We start from the raw sequence: 18,363 nt of genomic DNA, 5'->3' as shown, positions 1-18,363 counted from the left end.
ACAGTTGTAGTTCTATCCTCCGACCTTCTGATCTCTAAGTACCATGACTTTAGATCCAGCTGAGCATCGATTTGGCGGCATGCCAACTTTATAGATCTCCCAGAGGGGAACTTTGCTCTACTTACTAAGGTCCTTTTCTTCATCCGGGACACATTTCTCGGTGATTTATTTGCCATATATTCTGCTATCATTTGGTAATGTATTCTGTTTTTTTGCATTTCACATGTTTGGTTTGCATAAGATCTTGACATATATTGCTCCCCTCATAGGTATATTTAGATCTATTGGCATATGTTACTGTATACACATCTAGGATGGTCGGTTGTTATATATTACATATACTGCTGTTTACATATCAGGATATATTGGGGTGTTTTACACATGGTTGTATTTTAGATGTTTTTAATGTTTTCTTTGTGGTGTTCAATAAACTTGTTTTGGTATTTTTGCTATATGGTTGTGCAGGCCTGATTTGGTCCATTCTTTTTTCTTTGGTTTTTTGTGCTATATTATAGTGGACTTGGCCTTGCACACCCCCTCCCCCCCTTTTTTATTACAATTTTGGCTAGAGTGCACCCTGTGTTAAATACTACATTCTGGTTTTGTTTCCGTGGCACACATGCTGTGTGCTTAATAATTCTGTGCTATTGAGTGTTTTTTTTGTCCAGCTTAGATTGTGTCAGTATTTTCTCAGTCTTGTTGGATTCTCTGGAGTGGCAGATATACATTACATGTCTTTAGTTAGATTGTGGAACTTTTTGTATTATCTGCTGTGGATATTTTTGGAAGGGTTTTAATACTGACCGCTTAGTATTCTGTCCTATCTTTCCCTATTTAGCTAGAGTGTCCTCTTTTGCTGAATCCTGTTTTCTGCCTGCGTGTGTCTTTCCTCTACTACTCACAGTCAATATTCGTGGGGGGCTGCCTATCCTTTGGGGTTCTGCTCTGAGGCAAGGTAGTATTCCTATTTCCATCTATAGGGGTATTTAGTCCTCCGGCTGTGTCGAGGTGTCTAGGGTTTCTAAGGCACACCCCACGGCTACTTCTAGTTGCGGTGTTAGTTCAGGTTTTGCGGTCAGTACAGTTTCCACCTACTCCAGAGAAAGTTCATGCGGCTCCAAAGTCACCGGATCATAACAGCGCTAACTGCGCATGGCCAAGGGATAACATAACAGCGCAGGCTCCAGAACAGAATCAAACAACGCTGAGGAGGCAGCGCACGTCGCCAAGGGGGGAGTAATGACGGCTGTGCTGCGTCCCATTACGAAGGAAAGTCCCACCTCGGGGACGGTCTCACGGTGTGAGGAGACACATTTCATAAGTGTCTAGTTCTGCGTTTGCAAGGAATATGATAAAAAGAGCCACCTTTTCCTTTTGCAGCATTAGTGCTGTACAAGACGGCTCTTTCAGCTACAAACACCTGGGGGGGTTAAAGGTTCCATTTCAACTTGCTCCAATTAGGCCTTGGCCTACTCCCTGCTCCTCCTTGATTCCCTGGGCTGTAACACCACCAGTTGGTGCTCGGAAGTGCTGGCTGCATAGAGAAAAACATTCGCCACTGTGTCAGTGTGGTTCAGTAACGTCAGCTGTTCCCCTGCTGTGTAGCCAGCAACGTGTCCTGCAAACACCACGCAGACACAACAGACAATAAGCTGCCTACAGTGCAGGCTTCGGCCTACACTCTGCTCCTCCTTGATTACCTGGGCTCTAACACCGCCAGTTGGTGCTCGGAAGTGCTGGCTGCACAGAGAAAAACACTCGCCACTGTGTCAGTGGGGTTCAGTAATGTCAGCTGTTCCTCTGCTGTGTAGCTGGCAACGTGTCCTGCAAACACCACGCAGACACAACAGACAATAAGCTGCCTCCAGTGCAGGCTTCGGCCTACACTCTGCTCCTCCTTGATTCCCTGGGCTCTAACACCGCCAGTTGGTGCTTGGAAGTGCTGGCTGCACAGAGAAAAACACTCGCCACTGTGTCAGTGGGGTTCAGTAACGCCAGCTGTTCCCCTGCTGTGTAGCCGGCAACGTTGCCTGCAAATGCCACATAGACACAACAGACACTAAGCTGCCTCCAGTGCAGGCTTCGGCCTACACTCTGCTCCTCTGCTCCTCCTTGATTCCCTGGGCTCTAACACCGCCAGTTGGTGCTCGGAAGTGCTGGCTGCACAGAGAAAAACAGTCGCCACTGTGTCAGTGGGGTTCAGTAACGCCAGCTGTTCCCATGCTGTGTAGCCGGCAACGTGTCCTGCAAACGCCAGGCAGACACAACAGACAATAAGCTGCCTCCAGTGCAGGCTTTGGCCTACACTCTGCTCCTCTGCTGACCCTGGGCTCTAACACCGCCAGTTGGTGCTCGGAAGTACTGGCTGCACAGAGAAAAACATTCGCCACTGTGTCAGTGGGGTTCAGTAACGTCAGCTGTTCCTCTGCTGTGTAGCTGGCAACGTGTCCTGCAAACACCATGCAGACACAACAGACAATAAGCTGCCTACAGTGCAGGCTTCGGCCTACACTCTGCTCCTCTGCTGACCCTGGGCTCTAACACCGCCAGTTGGTGCTCGGAAGTGCTGGCTGCACAGAGAAAAACATTCGCCACTGTGTCAGTGGGGTTCAGTAACGTCAGCTGTTCCCCTGCTGTGTAGCTTGCATCGTGTCCTGCAAACACCACGCAGACACAACAGACAATAAGCTGCCTACAGTGCAGGCTTCGGCCTACACTCTGCTCCTCCTTGATTCCCTGGGCTCTAACACTGCCAGTTGGTGCTCGGAAGTGCTGGCTGCACAGAGAAAAACAGTCGCCACTGTGTCAGTGGGGTTCAGTAACGTCAGCTGTTCCCCTGCTGTGTAGCTGGCAACGTGTCTTGCAAACGCCATCCAGACACAACAGACAATAAGCTGCCTCCAGTGCAGGCTTCGGCCTACACTCTGCTCCTCTGCTGACCCTGGGCTCTAACACCGCCAGTTGGTGCTCAGAAGTGCTGGCTGCACAGAGAAAAACAGTCGCCACTGTGTCAGTGGGGTTCAGTAACATCAGCTGTTCCCCTGCTCTGTAGCCGGCAACGTGTACTGCAAACGCCATGCAGACAAAACAGACACTAAGCTGCCTCCAGTGCAGGCTTCAGCCTACACTCTGCTCCCCCTGATGACTCTTGGCTCCAACACCGCTAGTTGGGGCTCTAGGAAGACAATCTTGAATAGGTCCCCCTGGTTCCAGTACCATCAGCTGGTTCCGGGCAGAGCCTTTGGCTCAGGTGCCTCCTTCTGGGTATCCGAGTTCCACCAACGTCAGGTGGTCCTTGGTAGTGCTTTCTGGCACGGGTACCTCCTGCTTAGTAACCAGGTTCCAGTAACATCAGCTGGTCCTCGGTAGTTCCATTGGCTCTTGGACCTTCGGGTAGCCATCCGAGTTCCAGTTCCATCAGCTGGTTCTCGGTATTTTCTCAGCCTTCTTGTACCTTCTGCTACATTTCCAAGTTCAAGACCCTAAAGACGACGACCCGGAAGACCGAGAAGCAGAAGAACAAGAGGCTGCAGAACAAAGGGCAGAAGAACATTAAGCATAAGACTAAACATCAGAGCAAAAGATATTATCTAAATTATAAGCAGAAGAAGACTAAGCAGTGTATGGGGGTGAGTCCGTTCCTCCTCGTGGTGCCCCTGGAAAAAGCCTGCTGCTGCAGGCCTAACTGAACGCGGACAAATCCTGTGGTAACTCTTTTGTGACAGGCAGAACGGAAGGTGTAATCTTCAAACTGTTATAGATAACAACTACAGGAATGCCTGTCACAAATAAGAATATGATGAAGAAGTAGAATATGAAGAAGAATAATAGTTTAATAAAAAGAATATGAAGAATATAACAAAAAAAAATAATAGGTAGAAGATGAAGAAGAAGATGAATAAGGTGAAGAAGAAGTTGATGTCAAAGATGCTGCTGCTGAGGATGATGAAGAAGAAAGTGTCGGAGAAGTAAAAAAGAAGGTGAAGGGCGTGGAAGTAGTGAAACATCAATATCTGACAAAATAAAAAAAATCTTAACATAGTCAATATCTTTGTAACTCCGAACGTCTTAAAAAAAAAAATTAAAATTCCTGCTATTCTATTTGATTGGGCTAAACCTCTATGCCTTTAATGTCTCCGCCACCTCCCCCAATACATCCTACATTATTCTTAGTTGTTTTCCTTCATGTAGAATGAACCTACAAGGAAAGAAAGGGTTTATTTTAATTCCGATATTTTGGTCCCATTGACTTGCATTGGTATCGGGCATCGGTATCGGCGATATCCGATATTTTTTGATTATCGGCCGATCCAATCCGATACCGATACTTTCCGATATCGGAAGGTATCGCTCAACACTAGCCCTAAGCCATCCCAGAAATGGTGCATTGATGCACCAAATCTGGCGTTTGACCTTTTCTCTTGGTGCTTGGCCCTCGTGTAGTGGCATGTGGGGTAATAGTTGTTGGGTTTATGTCAGCTGTTTTATGCTCGCTGACCTCAAGCCCAGGGGTTAGTAATGAAGAGGTGTCTATAGAACACCCCCATTACTAACCCCATAGTCAAATTTAATAAAGACACAGAGTTAAGTCCTTAAATTGAAATAAACACACAAAGTCCTTTAACTGAAATGAACACTCTCTGACACTTTTACCCATTTGTTCACCATAAAAAAAAGGACAGTTATACTCACTTCTGCTGATAATCCATATAGGAATAATGGAAGATATAGTTAAATGTTTGGGGCCAGTCCATGATGGAAGGAGTCAAGGTCAAGATAAAGGGAATAATTTTCTGGTTTATTGAGTTCGAGTAAGTGATAGGTCCGTGTCAAGATCAAGTTCATGCGAACATTGCTGTAACATCTGGGACCTACAGCCTGAGCTAGACACTGAGGAGTGTGCTTTAAACGTGTTCATACTGAAGAAGATGGACAGAGAATCACTTGATGGAAATGTAACAGATCTCAGGAGAGCTGTGATGATGGACAGGAAATCAATGGGGCTGAGAGGAGGATCAAGAATAAGGATAGTCCAAGCTGAATGAAAGTAAATGCTTGAAATCTACTGTGTTTAAGGAACAAAAACTGGGAGGATCCTGTGCTTGATTTTGCGTGTTAAAGACTGATGTACTTGAATTGTCCAGTAAAGTTGAACTTGCTAAAATGAAGCGGGTGTCCCTAACTTGTGAGCGGTTGTTCCTGGAATCGTGGACATTGAGACTGCGAAGACTTCTGGCCTGCTAGTGAGTGTGATGTACATTACACAAAAAAGCACACTGGGCCCAGTACACAATTTATTTGGATGGTGCCAAGGCGTGGGAAAGCAGCCCCTTGACCATGACCCGGTGGAGTACAGCGAGAGACCCGGCAGTGGTTGCTGTTTCAGTCTATGGAGCCCCGTTCTCTGAACTGGGCAACATACACTGGAGACGGAGCGGGGGACCTCTATGTGGACTACGATGGACCAGCGGGGGACCTTCATGTGGACAACGGCTGACTGGTGTGTTTTTTTTAAGAAATGGGTGAAAGAGGGAAATTGTTGGCGAGTTGTTTTTTTTCAAATAAATATTTTTTTCTGTGTTTTTTTTCACTTTTTACTTACTAGGTCAGTAATGGTGGTTTCTGATAGACCTTCTCCATTAATAACCCATGGGCTTGATGCTAGCTGACATTGCACAGCTAACAGCAACCCCAAAAACTATTACCCCGATTGCCACCTCACTTGGGCAATCAGGAACAGCCGAGGATTAGTGCCAGAATTGGCACATCTAATGTATGCACCATTTCTGGGGTGGCCAAGGGCTGGTTTTAATAGGCTGGGAAGGGGCCAGTATCCATGGACCTTCAAATCATATTAATATCAGCCCCCAGTTGCCTGCATTGCCTTAATTGGTAACTAAAAGTAGGGGGGATTCCACATCATTTTTTTGAGTTGTCTTTGTCCAGTGTATGGAGCCCAGTTCAGAAAACAAAGCTCCAAATACTGGACCATCAGTCACTGCCAGATCTTGTGCTATACTCTGCTGGTCTCGTGGAGTAAAGCGTGAGAGTGGGAATGATGAGCAGTGACATAACTGCAAGTGACGTATGAAGCCTCAAGGTTGAGGCTCCATAGGTCACTCCCGGTCTTGTCCCACTGGCGATGATGTTGCTGACAGTGAGAAATAACCGCAAATGACTATACAGCCTTGAGAACGTGGTATCATAACAGTAAAACGGACATCCGGGAGAAGTCATGTTTGGAATTCAGCCCCAGACACTACAGTTCAGGTTCACTCATCCCCATTCAAAAGCCAAAAGTTAGTCAAAAATAAGTGTTAGATCTAACTCAATGAAAATTGTGATTCCCATTGCCAATGCTGTTATGCAATCTGTTTTCCTTTTTAAGCTTGTCTGGTCTTTCTGTAGTTTAGTTCTGATGTAGATAACCCCTCCCTTCTATTTATATTTAGTTAGTTTTCAGTCATCCATCATTGTCTTATGTTCATTCTCTTTACATCACTGGTTAAGAATAATCTTTTCATCTGCTGTTGTTGTGCATAATACAAGAATTTCAGCCTGAGAATAAAGCTCTTCTGGAATCTTCATAAGTGCCTTTGCAGCTATGGTGAGTGACACTGTCTGATGATGTTTTTGGTGTGAGTACTGGTACATTTATAGCAAAGCACTGTCAAACGAGCCCCACACTTGCAGCCCAGTAATGGAGTCTGAATAAAAAAGTTATTCCCATCTTAGCCAGTTGGAATAAGTGATTACTGGCTGATCACTGGAGGTCATTCTATTAATAATAATCTTTATTTTTATATAGCGCAAACATATTCCGCAGCGCTTTACAGTTTGCACACATTATCATCGCTGTCCCCAATGGGGCTCACAATCTAAATTCCCTATCAGTATGTCTTTGGAATGTGGGAGGAAACCCACACAAACACGGAGAGAACATACAAACTCTTTGCAGATGTTGTCCAGGGTGGGGCTTGAACCCAGGACTCCAGCGCTGCAAGGCTGCTGTGCTAACCACGGCGCCAACCACTGCGCCACCGTGCTGTCCGAATAGAATGATATCAGTGCAGGGTCACCACAGCTACATGCATTGTCTATGGAAATGCTGGAGATAGCTGAGTGCAAAAAATAAATACATTTATCAAAAAGCAACCTATGTTCACTAAAAACTGCAAAAACTATTTAGGGTCAAAAACTTAGGTTGTTGATGAGTCAATTTACACTACTTATTTATATATTTTAAAAGCTTCTTACGCAATCCTGTAGACTCCATCCGTGAAGCTGTATTAACAGTGTCACCAAAAAGGCAATATCTTGGCATTTTAATTCCAACTACACCAGCAGCACATGGTCCTAGGCAAGAAATTTCATAAGGCAGTTTATAGCAAGCCGTGAATCATAAGCATTATTTATTCACATGAAAGTACTGATTTCTTGAAAGAGAGAAAAGTTCAATTTTAAATCAAATGGTAAAACTGGAGAAACAAAAAACGCAAATTGGGTCTTATCTGATAGGCAAGTGGTATAAAATGTTATGGGTACACTCACCTGATAGAGTTGTGACAGCCACAACTCCTATAGAGGCATGTAAAGGCTGCAGCAGGACCACCAAGGAGATATGTTGCAATATACAGCTCTGGCAAAAATTAAGAGACCACCACATCAAAACCCTGTCATGGGCAGCCCAATCTCCAGACCTGAACCCCATTGAAAACCTCTGGAATGTAATCAAGAGGATGATGGGTAGTCACAAGCCTTCAAACAAAGAAGAACTGCTCAAATTTTTGCGCCAGGAGCAGTGTGAAAGACTGGTGGAAAGCATGCCAAGACTCATGAAAGCTGTGATTAAAAATCATGGTTATTCCACAAAATATTGATTTCTGAACTTTTCCTGAGATAAAACATTAGTATTAATGTTTCTAAATGACTATGAACTTGTTTATTTGCATTATTTGAGGTCTGAAACCACTGGGTTTTTTTTTCATTTCGACCATTTCTCCTTTTCGGAAAAATAATTTAAAATTTGTTGCTTGGAAATTCGGAGACATGTTGTCAGAAGTTTATATAATAAAAGAACAATTTACATTTTACTCAAAAATATGCATATGAAGAGAAAAATCAGAGAAACTGAACATTTTACAGTGGTCTCTTAATTTTTGTCAGAGCTGAATGAGGAATATGGTGGTTCAGAGTCCACACTGCCCAAGGTTAAAAAATACGATCACACACGAAGGTGAAGCATTTATATGATTTATTTTGTCAACGCTTTTTAAGGTTTTCAAACCTCTCCATCAGGACCAAATCACAATGATAGGATACAACTCAAAAAGTGGCGGAATATATAGACAGTGTATTAAAAAAGGCATGTAGCAATGAACATTGCCATTGTAGCAGATACAGAGCAGAATAAGACAAAATACATAACTATAAAAATAAAAATGAAATTTATTCCTGAAAAATGATACATATATATTTAATTTTTATCGTTATACATATGTCACAAATACATATATACATTTCATTTTTATTTTTACAGTTATATATTTTGTTTTATTCTCTTGCAATCATTGTATCTTCTACAATGTATCATATGGCCACAATGGTCATATAAGGCTATGTTGTTTCAACAATGGACGGATGTCTCACTTATATGTCTTACCTACATGCCTTGCCTGAGTAAGACTTCTGTCCATTGTTGAAACGCGTACCATATTTTTATTAATAAATTCTTATCAAAATATTACCTAACTCTGTCGCACTCAGCAGCACTTTTATCACCCCGTTTTGATCTCTAATTTTTAACATTTTTTTCTAAGTTCACACATGAGCAATCATCTCTATTAATGTTTGCTGCAACTAAAAAACATGCTGGTTTGCTGAAATTTGCCTTGGCTATGCAGGTTTTACAGTTGAAACATTTATTTGATATGGATAAGTAAATTTTGTAGCAGCATCTGTTTGTAGCCGTAATGATATCCTCTGGGTAATGTTATTACACCTCATAAACAAATAGCAGAATTGTATATCAAAATGACCCTCATGTGGCTACTAGGGTTGAGCGAAACAGATCGGTCATTTTCATAAGTCGACGACTTTTGGCAAAGTCGGCGTCTCATGAAACCCGACCCGATCCCTGTGTGGATCGTAAGTCGCATTTCGTATGACGCGTTTAGCGCCATTTTTTCAGCCAATGAAGGAGTGTGGGCAGAGTGATGACATACGGGTTAGGGGCGTGCACGCCTATCATCATTTTATCGCTTGTGCGCAGTAGGGATTTGCAATGTGTAGCACGAGATTTTCTGTGCTGGGACGGATGGGAGAGAGAGAGAGAGAGAGAGAGAGAGAGAAAAAAAAAAAAATGTCCCCATTGACGTGCATAGGGTTTCATGTTCCGGCCGATCCTCGACTTTTCGCAGTAATCGGCCGATTTCGCCCGACTCGACTTTTCAAAAAGTCGGGTTTCGCGAAACATGACTCGACCCTAAAAAAGTCAAAGTCGCTCAACCCTAGTGGCTACTAGATTATGCTAGAAGAAATTGGTTGTGAAATCTGTACAAAGTCTTGGTTTTGTGATAAGGTCCTATTCAGATGTCATTGTTTTTTCTATTCCGCAAAAGAAATGGTCCACGTTTCATCAAATGTTCTTTATACGATTTTCATCAGTTGTATTTACTGTCAGTGTTTAATCAGGGAATTTCTTGTATGAAAAAAATTATTCAATAAATTGCAGTTTCTCCTCCCTGTTACACTATTAACCCCTTAAATGGCCATTTTCCATTTTTTCCTTTTCGTTTTTTCTTCCCCTACTTCCAAGAACCATAACTTTTTTATATTTCTGTTAATATAGCTGTATGAGAGTTTGTTTTTTGCGTGATAAGTTGTACTTTTGAATGAACACCATTGGTTTTACCATATAGTGTACTGGAAAACAGGAAAAAAAAGTGGGGTGAAATTGCAAAAAAAAGTGAATAGGCCAAATTATGTGCTAAGCGTCTCAATTTTTCCTTATTATCTAAAGCAGTATTTCTATTCATATTTCATATATTACATACTTACATTCTTTAGCACTACAAAGTGCAACTTCTTTTGTTTTTGTTTATTTATAGCTCAGGCGCCGGCTGATGAATACTCTCATCATTGTATGCCTGCTCTTGTGGCTATCAACGACAGCAGGCATACGCTAATGAGAGTAGTACTCTCTCAGCAGCCAATGCCTGTGACCAGTGGTGACCTTTATACCACCAGTCTCAGCTGCTGGTTCCCACGCTGTCGTCTGACTGCTGATCAGAGCCCATGTTTGCCGCACTGTTTATTTTTTAAGTTATTATCTAATGTCTTTAAAAGTTCAATGTTATAAAAAAATAAACGTTTGTATCAGCCCATTCCTTTTCTCAATGCAGACATAAAGAAATTTAAAAAATAAACATATTTAGACTTTTTCGTACACGGCTATACCAATTTATGAAAATCTAAAGTTAACATCACGCATTCACTGATCACCATAAAAAAAAAACAATGAAGCGCCAGAATTATTGTTTTTTAGTCAAGCACCTCCTCAAAAATTTGCAATGATAACAAAGTATTTACCCCAAACTGATACTAATAAAAACAACATGCCATCCAAACAAAAAAATACATTTTCTTGAAGGGAAAAATGAAAAAAGTTGTGAGTCTCAGAAATCATTTTTTTTAACCATTATAAAATAAGGCCACAAGTTCAAGTTTAGTATCTCCATACTATACTGACCTAAATACGGTAATCTTGTTGCCAGGTCATTTTAGAAAACACTGAATACTATAAAAGCAAAAAAAATATCAGAATTTAGTTTTTTTTTCAAAATTTCACCCTATTTGAATTTGTTTTTGAGCACAGTTTATATATTAATGAATGGTGTCACTCAAAACTAAAATTCGACCCTCATAATACAGACCTGTCTGTGTTGAAGGGTAAAATAAAATGAAAACCAAAGTACAACAACTAATATTGGCCCCTGTCAGGAAGGGGATAAGGAAGATTTTTACATGCCATATTGTAGTGGAACCTTTTAATTGGCAGTTTACAGTTTGCATATAGAACCTCAGTTTAAAAAATGTTCAGATGCGTCATAAGAGCTACAGCAAGGGTCCCCTAATGCAGCAGGAGACCCATTTCCTCCACAAACCTGGAAACCTCGTTGGGTAGACCCCCATTCGCTGCCCCCAGTAGCGTAGCTACCGGGGGGCAGAGGGCGCGAGTGCCCTGGGCCCAGAGCTATAGGGTCTGCCTATGTGGTGCTACCTTATACTACAGGATCTGCCTATGGGGTGCTGCCTTTTACTACAGGGTCTGCCTATGGGGTGCTGCCTTTTACTACAGGGTCTGCTTATGGGGTGCTGCCTTATACTACAGGGTCTGCCTATGGGGTGCTGCTTTATACTACAGGGTCTGCCTATGGGGTGCTGTCTTATAGTACAGAGTTTGCCTATGGGTGCTGCCTTGTGCTATAGCGTCTGCCTATGGGGAGTGCATTATTCTATATTGAGGACTATCTGGTGCATTATACTATATGGAGGTCATCGTACAGTGTGGGGATTACAGTAAGGGGGCCATCCTACATTGTGGGGATTACAGTGAAGGGGCCATTATACAGTGCTGGAGCCATTAAACAGTTTGGAGGCTACTAAGGGGTCAGTATACTGTGTGGATGGTACTATACAGTGAGGAGGCATTATATTGTGTATAAGAGACGCCTCTGCCTGCCCCATATGGCCTCATCTTCAAAACGCACCATCTGTCCTAGCTGGTCCACTGGTTTGTTCTGGGGTACTTCCCTTCCATCTGGATCAACCAACGTTTGACTCCTCTAATTCAGACCCCCATCAGAGAACCAGAGAACCAGGGCCTGTAGCATCCTATATTGACAGTTGGCGTTGTCCCTTGTGCACATGGATTTCTCCACAATCTCTAAATCTGTAGATGATATGTACTGTACATGGTAGAATATTCAAAAGTTTTGCACATTTACATTGATGAACATGTGACTTAATTGAAAATTGTCCCTCCAACTGTTTTTCATTAGTACCACTTAATTATCCAGCCCCCTGTTAACCCCATCCTGTTTTTTAGATGTGTTGCTGCCAGCAATTTCTAAATGAGTTATTTTTTTCTAATGAAATGGAAAAATGTTTAACTTTTAACTTATTATCTGTGCTTCATGTTCTGTTCTGACTAAAATGTATTTAAGAGAAGATAAAGAGATTCAAAACAAAAATATTATACTTTGTCATTTTTAGTAACAAAAATGATTATTATTAATTATTATTATACACATGTGCTGCTATGTTCTTCTTTGTATATATAATGCAGTCCTTGCAGCTTGCATGTGTTCACACTAGGAGGTGCTGATTAGTTTTTTTGTTGCCTCCAGTTTGATCTTGCACCCCTCCCATTGGCCTTGCAGGTGCCGTATCAGCTCTACCTGCCCATAAATTGTAGGCTTAGCCCGGTAGTGACATGTTTGTCCAAAGTTGTAGGCTGGTGGCACAGAAGAGGCTTATACTGTAGAGCAGGGACCCACCAGAGGGAGGTCACCTTGCCGTGGCTAAGAACCTTCCTTTTCATCTATTATTGCAAGTTTAAAATAAAAAAAATTAAAAAATGTTTTTTTGAAAAAAATATTTTTGAGAAGTATAATCTAAGTTGTATGTTTTTCTGTGTTTTCACATGGCCTAGATTCATACACATGTGCTGCTGTGTTCTTTTTTGCATATACAATGCAGTCCTCACAGCTTGCATGTGTTCACACTAGGAGGTGCTGATCAGTTTTTTTTCTTATGGTGTATTTTAGTGATGAGCGAGTATGTTCATTACTCGAGTTTCTCCGAGCAGGCTTGGGTGGTCTCTGAGTATTTTGGAGTGCTCGGAGATTTAGTTTGTCGCCGCAGGTGCATGATTTGCAGCTGCTAGACAGCTTGAATACATGTGGGGATTGCCTGTTTGTGCTCTGTATATAGGTGTGTGTATATACACTGTGCACACATATATGTGTGTATGTGCTCTGTCTATACATATGTGTGTGTGTGTTTGGTAGAGATGAGCGGTGTTTGAGACGAACTGTTCGCCAATTTCAAATTCGAGCTGTTTTGGGCAGTGTTCGAGTCGTTCGACGAACCCGAACAATTTGCTAAAAATTCGGCTGTTCGAGTTTCTGTTCGATAACTGTTCGTTCACCAAAAGCCTAGCTTGATTTGCACATTAAAACTGTTTATCACTGTTAATGGACTGTTTCAGTGTATAGTGGGCGGGGGATAGATCTGTGCGGAAATAACGCCGATCTCCATTTTTTTTTTCTTTCCCGCATTTACAGAGGGGCGGTGCAGTCTCTCAGCCTATCAGCAGTGCAAACACACACAGCAATGTGCATGTCATGCACACAAGCAAGGGCATGTGTCATTGGCTGTGTATGTCACATGTCCTTGCCCTATAAGAACCAGCCATTTGCCCCGTCGCCACCATTTCCTCACTGCTGCAGCTTAGTGTTAGGCGGCACCGATGCTGCTGTGGGCACTATACAGACTAAGAGTGTTTTTTTGGAGCGAATTGTCAGAGAGATAGGTTTAGGGAATCGGGAGGAGTCGGGACTAGTTGTAATATCAGCCCTTTTCAGGGCAGGTTACAGCAGTTGATAGCACTGTTTGCCAGGCAGGTCTGAGCCAGTGCTGTGCAAGTGTTTGTCACAGCATTTGGTGTAATCTAGCTCAGCCAATCCTTTTGGGCTAGTAGCATTGTCTGATACTCATCTGAGTAGCCCGCCTGTGAAGCTAGCTACACCGCCTGTGTATCTCAATTTTTACTGCATCTAACCCAGTAAATCGTTTTGGGGTTTGGGGCTTAGTAGCAGTGTCTGCACGTCAGCAGAGTAGCCCACCTGTGAAACTAACTATATCGCCTGTGTATCTCAATTTTTACTGCATCTAATCCAGTTAATAGTTTTGGGCCTAGGAGCAGGGTCTGCACGTCAGCAGAGCAGCCTGCCTGTGAAACAAACTATACCGCCTGTGTATCTCAATTTTTACTGCATCTAATCCAGTTAATAGTTTTGGGCCTAGGAGCAGTGTCTGCACGTCAGCAGAGTAGCCTGCCTGTGAAACAAACTATTCCGCCTGTGTATCTCAATTTTTACTGCATCTAATCCAGTTAATAGTTTTGGGCCTAGGAGCAGTGTCTGCACGTCAGCAGAGCAGCCCGCCTGTGAAACAAACTATACCGCCTGTGTATCTCAATTTTTACTGCATCTAATCCAGTTAATAGTTTTGGGCCTAGGAGCAGGGTCTGCACGTCAGCAGAGCAGCCTGCCTGTGAAACAAACTATACCGCCTGTGTATCTCAATTTTTACTGCATCTAATCCAGTTAATAGTTTTGGGCCTAGGAGCACTGTCTGCACGTCAGCAGAGCAGCCCGCCTGTGAAACAAACTATACCGTCTGTGTATCTCAATTTTTACTGCATCTAATCCAGTTAATAGTTTTGGGCATAGGAGCAGTGTCTGCACGTCAGCAGAGTAGCCCACCTGTGAAACAAACTATACTGCCTGTGTATCTCAATTTTTACTGCATCTAATCCAGTAAATAGTTTTAGGCCTAGGAGCAGTGTCTGCACGTCAGCAGAGCAGCCCGCCTGTGAAACAAACTATACCGCCTGTGTATCTCAATTTTCACTGCATCTAACCCAGTTAATAGTTTTGGGCCTAGGAGCAGTGTCTGCACGTCAGCAGAGTAGCCTGCCTGTGAAACAAACTATACCGCCTGTGTATCTCTATTTTTACTGCATCTAATCCAGTTAATAGTTTTGGGCCTAGGAGCAGTGTCTGCACGTCAGCAGAGCAGCCTGCCTGTGAAACAAACTATACCGCCTGTGTATCTCTATTTTCACTGCATCTAATCCAGTTAATAGTTTAGGGCCTAGGAGCAGTGTCTGCCCATCAGCAGAGTAGCCAGCCTGTGAAACAAATTGTACCGCCTGTATATCTCAATTTTTACTGCATCTAATCCTGTTAATAGTTTTGGGCCTAGGAGCAGTGTCTGCACTGTCCGACAAGCCCTGGTGCAATACGTTTTGATGTATAGCCTGGGCCAACGAGCTCAAGAGGTGGGGCAAATCACGCTGCCGGAGTGGTCTCAGATCAGGGACCTATGCATACTTCTGCACAGTTTTGAAATAGCAACGAAGATGTTTAGTGCTGACGATGCCATTATTAGCATGACCATTCCGGTGATTTACATGCTGAAGCACACCTTACACAGTGTTCGGAGTCAGGTGGTGGAACAAGAGGAGGAGGAGGAACAGGAGGAGTCTGTCACGTCGCTGTCATGTCCGCACTCTGCGCCCTGTCATACTTACCTGTCCTTGGCGTCCTGGCGCGTCTCCTCTGCTGCATCTTCCTCTCAGCGCTCGCCGCCACCCTCTGCTGTCCGTCGGGCGCACGCGCATGCCAGGTTCTGCTTTGCGCGTGCGCACTACTAACTCACCTGCCAGCGCTGTCTGCTTCCTCTCTCTTACCCTGGAGGACTCTCACCCGGAAGTGCTGCATAGTACAGGTATATTAGTCAGGTTCCGTCCTTCCTTCCTTGCCTGGTGATCATTGGGTTCTGCGAATGCTCTTGGCCCCACGCTTGTCTAGTGTTCTGTTGTGCTTAATCTCGCTTTGTTTTTGATTTCTTCCAGCTTCCGTTCCTGTGTTTTCTGCAGTGCCATATCTCCTCTTCACCCTGCGGTCCCGGCACCTCTGCAGCCCTGAGTCTCACTCCTTCCGTGGCTCCGCAGTTTCTGTATCCTTGCAGCTTCGTACCGCAGCCATCTCGGGATCCTGCAGCCCCTTTTTCTCTGCAGTCCAGGGTCTCAGTCTTCACGTGCCTCTGCGCTCTCAGTATCCACCACTCGTGTCTCCCCTTTTCCTCACAGTTTGTAAGCTTGCGAGCAGGGCCCTCATTCCTACTGGTATCTGTTTTGAACTGTGATTTCTGTTATGCTGTAATGTCTATTGTCTGTACAAGTCCCCTCTATAATTTGTAAAGCGCTGCGGAATTTGTTGGCGCTATATAAATAAAATTATTATTATTATTATTATTATTATTATTATCCTTTCAGCTCTGTGCCTCCACATATCAGTGTCTCCGCAGTCTCTGCGTCTCTGCAGTACTTAGTCTCTGCCCCTCTCGCCACTCTGGTGTCTCCTCCGTTTCCTCTGGTTCCCCGTTTCCATTTTTGTCTCCGTGTCTGTCTTGGTCCTCCAGCTTCCGTGGCGATAGTCTTGTTAGGCCTGCCCCTAACGCTTCCTGTATAGGGGGCGGTCCATCTGGTCAGCTCGTCCATGGAGGGATCGTCGTCACGGTCCAGAGGGTCCACTAAATCCTTTCTCTTGCAGATTTGTCACAGTATCACCAGGCCATGGACCCCGCTGGTGTCGCCGCCACTCAAAAAGAATTTTTTTGCGGGAGAATCAGACCAGAATCATGTCTTTCCTAAAGAACATGGAGTCCCATCTCGCAACTTTACAGTCTTCGGACCCTGGTAATGCCTCTCTGTTGGCGGCTCTTCAGCAGGAGCTTGGCCAACAACGGGACACTCAGTCCCATATTTTGAACTACATGGCCTCTTTTGATAATAGGCTTCTCTCCCTCCAGACTGCCGCTTCCGCTCCTGTCCAGGCTTCTGCTCCGCAGTCCTCGCCCCGTCTTGCCAGGCTGCCCCAATATGCTGGGGATCCTAAATTTTGTCGCGGATTTCTCAATCAGTGTCAATTACATTTCGAATTGTCCCCGCTATTATACCCTACCGACTGTGCCAAGGTAGATTTTGTGGTCTCCCATTTGGAGGGCGAGGATTTGGCCTGTGTGAACCCTCTTTGGGAGCGAGATGATCCAGTGGTTACTCAACTTGCACTCTTTTTAGATACTTTTCGCAAGGTGTTTGATGAACCCGGTCGTCTGGTTTCGACTACTGAGTCTCTCTTCAACCTTCATCAGGGCACTCTTTCCGTAGCTTAGTATGCCATCCATTTTCGGACACTGTCCTCTGATTTAGGTTGGAACAATGAGGCTTTGGTAGGAGCGTTCTGGCGAGGTTTGTCTTCCCGGATAAAGGATGAACTGGCGGGGCGTGACACACCCACTTCCCTGGACGATCTTATTTTTTTGGCAACTCGCATAGATTTGCGCTTTCAGGAGTGTTCTCGTGAAGTTGTCAGAGAAAGGAGACCACTTCGTTTGTCCTCAGCTACACGAGGTGCTTCTTTCTCCCAAACCACTTCTGTTTCTTCCTCGTTTTCTCCTGAGCCTATGCAGGTAGATCGCCTCAAGCCTCCTGAACAGCGTCGTAAGGAGAGACTCGCACAGGGACTATGTTTTTATTGTGGCAGTGCTACTCATCTTCTGCGTTCCTGTCCCCTGAGGCCGGGAAACGCCTCCGCCTAGGACAGGTAAGAGAGGCCTTCCTAGGTACCTATGATTCCTCTCCACCTCTGATTCGGTCAGTCCTATTGCATTTAGGTTCCAGTCATTTTTCTTTGGAGGCTTACGTAGATTCTGGTGCCGCTGGGAACTTTGTCCAACTTGGGCTTGTAGAAAGACTTGGGATACCTGTCAGATCCTTGGAGGTTCCTAGGCAAATAGCTTCTGTAGATAGTCAGCCTTTGCGGGAGACCGTTAGCTTGGTCACCGAGGAGGTTGAAATTCAAATAGGATCATGCGAAGTTGGCTTTTTATGTTCTGCCGTCCCTATCTCATGCGTTCCTCTTGGGACTTCCCTGGCTAAGAAATCATGAACCTACTCTGAACTGGCGTACTGGGGACGTTCTTTGCTGGGGTCAATCCTGTCAGAATAGATGCCTGGTTCCGGTCAAGCCTGTTTGTCTTCCTCCGACTGCTCCTGAACTAGCAAACCTACCCTCAGTTTATTCCTCTTTTTCGGACGTCTTTAACAAGAAAGAAGCAGAGGTCCTACCACCGCATCGCCCATTTGATTGTCCGATAGATCTTGTTCCTGGTTTTACTCCTCCCAGAGGTCGTATTTATCCTCTGTCTCCCTCCGAGACTCAAGCTATGTCTGAATATGTTCAAGAGAACCTGGCCAGAGGCTTTATTCGGAAGTCTTCTTCTCCAGCTGGTGCAGGCTTTTTCTTCGTTAAGAAGAAGGATGGTTCCCTTCGTCCATGCATAGACTACCGCGGTCTCAATAATATCACGATTAAGAACAAGTATCCTCTTCCTCTTATCCCGGAACTTTTCGATCGCTTACGAGGAGCTCAAATCTTCACTAAATTAGACCTCAGAGGGGCCTATAACTTGGTTCGAATTCGCTCGGGAGATGAATGGAAGACTGCC

The 18,363-nt window shown here is 44.2% G+C and overlaps 1 protein-coding gene across 3 annotated transcripts in view; it reads right to left on the bottom strand.

Annotated features, from left to right (window-relative positions):
- The window catches only part of GUCY2C (guanylate cyclase 2C), a 1,047,636-nt gene that overhangs the window by 130,539 nt on the left and 898,734 nt on the right, over window positions 1–18,363 (bottom strand). For all 3 annotated transcript variants that reach the window (XM_077277787.1, XM_077277788.1, XM_077277789.1), the window contains one exon: window positions 7,258–7,356. In XM_077277787.1, the coding sequence (XP_077133902.1) occupies window positions 7,258–7,356 (99 nt within the window). The remainder of the gene's footprint in view (window positions 1–7,257; window positions 7,357–18,363) is intronic.

The sequence above is a fragment of the Ranitomeya variabilis genome, chromosome 8 (assembly GCF_051348905.1).
Source record: "Ranitomeya variabilis isolate aRanVar5 chromosome 8, aRanVar5.hap1, whole genome shotgun sequence".
Lineage (NCBI taxonomy): Eukaryota > Metazoa > Chordata > Amphibia > Anura > Dendrobatidae > Ranitomeya > Ranitomeya variabilis.
This window is presented reverse-complemented; position numbering and strand designations above follow the sequence as displayed.